The 6,000-nt window shown below is 41.5% G+C and overlaps 1 protein-coding gene across 1 annotated transcript in view; it reads left to right on the top strand.

Annotated features, from left to right (window-relative positions):
- Window positions 1-307: 307 nt before the first annotated feature.
- Window positions 308-6,000, top strand: part of MYO16 (myosin XVI) — a 277,452-nt gene continuing 271,759 nt past the window's right edge. Inside the window, 1 exon segment of the mRNA XM_009997923.1 lies at window positions 308-571. Within this exon segment, the coding sequence (XP_009996225.1) occupies window positions 544-571 (28 nt within the window). The 5' untranslated portion in view covers window positions 308-543.

The following is a 6,000-nucleotide window of genomic DNA, read 5'->3' as shown; positions in this document are numbered from 1 at the left end:
AGCAACTAAAAATAATCCTTTTTTTAGTACTAGCTAAGAATCTGGTCACATTTGGCACACCAACAGCATGCATAAATAAAATTTAAGATCCCTTGTTCCGCTATTTCATTTGAGCCCACTCATCAAGCTTAGTTTGCTGCCATTTGAAAGCTATTGAAAAGCCATTAACTGGCAGGACTGCGAGAGCCGCAGTGCAGCAGCACACCTCAGTGCTGGAAGAATGTGGCTGCAAGTGCACACCAATTAAATCTTTCTATTCCTGGGGATGTGGGATTAGGAGCAGTGTCAATCAACGGTACTACAATAGCACGTGCAGTAGTCATGGTTCAAGACGCACAGAGGTTTATCGTAACTCCAGCAGTCGGGTGAGGATGACTTGGAAGCCTCTGCAAGATCCTGGAACAGACACCACGTTAAATAATGTATTCTGAGGTATACCAGATACCTGAGGAAGGGCTCTAAATAATGCATTTTCTGGGCATGACAGTTGTAGCAGAAGAGAATGTTGAAACCTGTGGAAAGACTACAGCCTGAAATGAAAGAATGTCTCATTACCATTTTATCAAATGCTGTAAGTAACAAAATGGTTATTTTGATTTAAAAACTGTCTCTTTCTGTTCTGAGCTGTGTGTCTTTTCAATGCATATGCAAAAAGTCGAAGGCAGATGCTGCATGATGTCAACGTGGTAGTGGGGAAGGGGAGTTGTTACTTTGCATGTGAATATGCAGGCAGAGCACAGTGTTTCTTTTTCTCCTCTGTTCAGAGGCAACTTCATTGTGTGTGTGAAAAAGCTCTCATTCTGGACTTCATACTGATTAGCTTTTAAAACTTTTGTTGAAATTAATCACCAAGGAAGGTAATATCAAAAAAGAAGAAACATGTCATTTGTAGCTTCATGTTAAAGATGCCTGTAAGGACAACCTTGGACATGGCTCTTCCACTTTATAAGGGCAATACAAATGAGAATAGCTTCCTAATTATGAGCACATCTCGTGATCTATTGTAGATCAAATGTTTGTATCTCCCCCTCCTTATCAGAATATGTAGCTATTTGGTATGAAGGACTTATAAAAAAAAAAGAACTTTTAACCTTGAGTCATGGAAGCTGTCTCTTTAAAGAATTACATTAGTATCTATGCTGTGTGTATCGATTCAATGCAGAGAAAATTCCTATCAGAATTTAAAAAAATTTTTAATCTGCCTATCAAGGCTGTTTGTCTTCCTAGCTGCACATTTTTTTATCTTTCTGGTTTTGCCTTTAAAAGCATCCAGGATTTGACTGGACATGGCTCGTTTTACATTTGATAAATTAATTAATGTTTAGATACTTGCTTTGGACAGCCAGTAGTAGTTTGCTTGCCATGGGTAATTTTTACTTCAGGTCTTGAAAACTTCAGACTTCTAGTGATTAAGTCACCATTTTTACATGATGAATAGCAGATTGCTTTAAAAGGTTTTCTCCCCAGACTGTGGTCATTGATGACTTAAGTGTACCATGAAAATTGTCTGGATTCAATGGGACTTGAGTATGGAACTGCTTTTAAAACTTGTGGGATTTACAAGCCTAAATTCTGTGTTCATGTGGAGAAGCACAGATGCTGTAGACAGTTTTAAAGGTGCATTCTAAGAATAAGTCTTTGAGCTTGTCATGAGATTTGATAAATGCAAATGAGGAATTTGCAGCATAATAACTACCTTGAAGATGTCAGAAAAAGTACTGTTTGGTCTTTCTTCACTTTGAAATTACTTTCTTAAAGTGAAACTGTAGCTAATATATATGGGCATGTGCATGTTCAGTAGCATATTAAATATGTAACTCGACAATGAAACTAAAGGTTCCTTAATTGGAAAGAGGTCAGGATGACCGTGAGGTTCTCTCGTTAAAAGGAAGCAAATGACGATGACATGTGATGTTCATTGCGTTGGTTAGAGGGTGGGGATGAGGAACTAAAACACAGCAGAGGTAAAGGTGAATGTATAGCGTAAGGCAATATTATTTGTTTCCTCTTTTCCAAGTGTGGATTTTTGTAATTAGTGATCTCCCACTAAATCAGTGTATTTTACCACCTAGCACTTTTCCTTCCAAGAAGTGTGCCTTAGAAGACAATGGATGCTGGCTGGAGCCCGCCAGAAGGGCTTTTTACTGCCTGTGCTCTGCCAGACAGAACTGGTGTAAGTCCTGCCAATCTACCTGTAATTAGAGAAGGAGATACACTTCCTCTGTGACCCTCCCCTGAGCATTTCTATTTGACTTAACATGCCAATAGTTTTGCTGATGTTTGTATTTGGCAGACAGCTGTGTAGCAGGAGGATCAAATGTGGGCAAGGGCTGAGTGCAGAATTGCAGCACCAGTGATGTTCTGAGATCTGCTGAGACCAGCTGAACCTTGCAGGGGTTGGGATCTGTCCTTCATACCCTGATTTGGTTTTAACCCCTTTCACAGATGATTTCTGTATCAGAAGGAAAAGACACTGAACCAGAGGGAGGCTGTTTGCAGAGCACTGTCCTGTCAGTCTACTTAGGGGAGAGGAGAAGTATCTAAAAGATAGAAATTAATAGGACTTGAAGGCTAGTATTTTGTGAACTGTAATTCTCTGTGCCTTGCTTTTCCATGTGTTTGCACTTGTTTTTTTTAATCTCTGTAGAGATTAAGTGTGGAGATCTGAGTTGAGAAGAGGTATTTACTAATATTCTTGCCTTTTTTCAGTGTACTCCTCCCACTAGCAGACAGTGAAAATGAGACATACTGTTACCATCTTGTCATCGGATCTTTCAAGATCCAACCTTGGGAGGTCTTAGTCCACCCTTCAGCTGTAAGCATCTGTATGGTCAGATCAGATTGTCTGGGACCATGCCCAGTGAGGGACCATGCCCAGTGAGGTCTTTCATCCCAGTAATGCTCTGGGATAAGGCCTGCTGCAGTTGTCTTCAGCTGGCACCTGCAGCATGTAAAACACAGGCTGTATACTTGTCTGCCTGTATGAGCAGCTCATGTTGTCAGTACTAGTGCCCGTGTCCTTTTTGCAGCCAAGTATCACTGCTGCTGAGAGCTGGCCTTGTCTGTGCTTCTCCTTGGCAATCAGCTAGCATAAGCTATTTAGAAGAGAGAACAGTGAGTGGTGCATAGGAGAGTGCCACATGTTATCTGCCAGCTGCTGGGTACCATTTTATCTTGATGATTTGTGTGACAGATTGTACAAATGAACGTAATTTTTCAAATTAGGCAGCACCTTGCTGTTATCTTCTCTCCCTGGTATATCCAGTTATGACATTTACTTTATGACATTTACTTGTTATAGCTATGGTTTTCTACCTGTGTTCTGGGCATCCTCTGAAGAATCTGCAAAGGTAACTAAGAAAAACAGTACTTTAGTCAAGAGACTTAAATTCATTACTCAAAAATCTGATTTCCACTGCAAATGCTATAAAGATGCATAAATAGAAACAGAATTAAAAACCTGCGAAGGAGTTATAGTCACACCAGCTGAAACTCTGATGGAAGTGAATTTATCCAAATATTAGGATCATCAAATTTAAACATCAGAGTCTACTTATATTATTTTGGGATTATCTCAGTTTCTGATTCCTTTATCCTTTGAATTATGAAACACTGAATTCTGCCAGTACTTACAGAGAAGAAGACCAGTACTTACAGAGGTCTGGAATGGAAATACTACTTGGATGTTTATTAGGGAATTAATTCAGGATTTGAAACAAGATACTGAAGAAATATAATTATTTCCAACATCTAGCCCTCATTACCTTCAGCATCTGAATAGACGTCAAGGATTGTCCATGAAGAAAATTAATTAGAGAAGATGTTCTGAAAGATTTGGCCTTTAAATTTCTTTATATCCTTTAAATTTTTTATATATTCACGGGAAAGAGGCATATCATCCTACACTCTTGTTTAACACTTCAAATTCAGCCTGTCCACTTTTGCCAAGGGTTTCAGACATTCTCAGATCACCCAGAGTCTTCTGAGACTCCAGACACATGTTACAATGATAGGTCTACCTGAATCTCACACAGCTTGGAAAGGGGTGCGGTAAGATGGGATATGATACATTAGTTTTATTTTACAGAGGACAGGGACTTGAACTTGATTCTTCTGTGCATGAAGAGGCAATACGGTGGGTGAAACACATGATACCTTCATCTCAGATTTCTCACTGTGAAACAGCCTGGGAAATTTCATCTGTGTTTCAATAGAGTGAGTTGCAGTAGCTTAGACTGAATTAGAAAAGAATAATAGAATCATAGAATCATAGAATGATTTGGGTTGGAAGGGACCTTAAAGATCGTCTAGTTCCAGCCTCCCTACCTTGGGCAGGGACACCTCTGACTAGACCAGGCTGCTCAAAGCCCCATCCAACCTGCCTTTGCGTGCTTCCAGGGATGGGGCAGCCACAACTTTCCTTGGCAACCTCTGCCAGTGTCTCATCAACCTCACAGTCAAGAATTTCTTCCTAATATCTAATCGAAATCTATCCTCTTCCAGTTTAAATCTGTTACCCCTTGTCCTATTGTTACATGCCCTTGTAAAAAGTTTCTCCCCAGCTTTCCTGTAGCCCCTTCAGTTACTGGAAGGCCACTATAAGGTTTCTTCTCCAGGCTGAACAACCCCAACTGTCTCAGCCTGTTTTCACAGGAGAGGTGCTCCATACCTTCATGGCCCTCCTCTGGACTTCCTCCAACAGCTCCATGTCTTTCCTATGCTGGGGCTTCAGAACTGGACACAGTACTCCAAGTGAGGTGCCACGAGAGCAGATTAAAGGCAGAGAATCACCTTCCTCAACCTGCTGGCCACAGTGTTTTTGATGCAGCCCATGATTTTGATGCAGGACATAAGTGGCTTTCTCCACTGCAAAGGCACATTGCTGGCTCATGCTGAGCTTCTAATCAACCAGCACCCCCAAGTCCTCCTGAGGGCTATTCTCAATCCGTTCTCCACCCAACTTGTACCTGTGCTTGGGATTGCCCAACCCATGTGCAGTACCTTATCCTTAGACTTATTGAGCTTCATGAGGTTTGCACGTGCCCACCTCTCAAGCCTGTCAGGAGGAGCCTGAAAAGAATTGGAGACCTCAAGTTGGTCTGGATTATAGGAACCCTTTGTCTCGTGTGCAGGGTATGTGACAACCCAAATAAATTAGCGGAGGTTTAGACTGGCTGTTAAGAGGAATGCCTTCACTGAAAGGTTATCAGGCATTGCAACAGGCTGCCTAGGGCAGTGGTGGACTCACCATCCCTGGAGGTATTATAAGAGTTTTATAGACATAGTACTTAGAGATATGGTTTAGTGGAGGACTTGTCAGTATTAGATTAACAGTTGGACTCGATGATCTTCCAACCAAGGTAATTCTGTGGTTCTGTAAATTGACACACAGGTGCTCTGTGAGACTGGATGGTGAGGTGTGAGTGCTAGCAAAGTCTTCAAAGTGCTTTCTCCTGCCAGCGAAGGGGATTTCTTCTATTGCAGGTTGGGAAGAAGGTAGCATTCATTTATTTAGTCCATTTTATGGTGTCTCAGAGAATTCTCATGTCATCTTGGATGTCCTCTGCCACTGATGAGGAGCTCAAGTGAAAATTATGTAGGTGGTAGGAAGGAGAGCTGTAAACATAAGCAGGATGTCTGTACCACTCCCTATTTAACAGCCATTCCTTTAGTTTAGGTTGATATTTCAGGATGGTATCAGCAAACTCTTGTGTCTTGGTTTATTTCTGCAATAAGAGAGCTAAGTACAATATGGTTGCAGGGAAAACTTCCTTCTCCCTGTACATGCTTATGACACTGACCTGAGGTATAAGGTTAAGATCATTGCTGAAATGAGATGCCTGGCATGACCGAGAGAACCTGCCTGCTGAAAATGAGACTGTAAGGAAGAGGCAGGGGTCACCTTCCCCAGGAGCTCAGAAAGAGTGAAGGGCAGCTGTGTGTAGTGAGCCACTGCTTGGGAGTTTCTAGATCTCATGAAGATACTCAAAGCAATTCTGA

Source organism: Chaetura pelagica, unplaced genomic scaffold (assembly GCF_000747805.2).
Source record: "Chaetura pelagica isolate M959 unplaced genomic scaffold, ChaPel_1.0 scaffold123, whole genome shotgun sequence".
NCBI classification, from domain to species: domain Eukaryota; kingdom Metazoa; phylum Chordata; class Aves; order Apodiformes; family Apodidae; genus Chaetura; species Chaetura pelagica.
The sequence above is the reverse complement of the archived record's forward strand: the minus strand, read 5'-3'. Positions and strand labels throughout refer to the sequence as shown.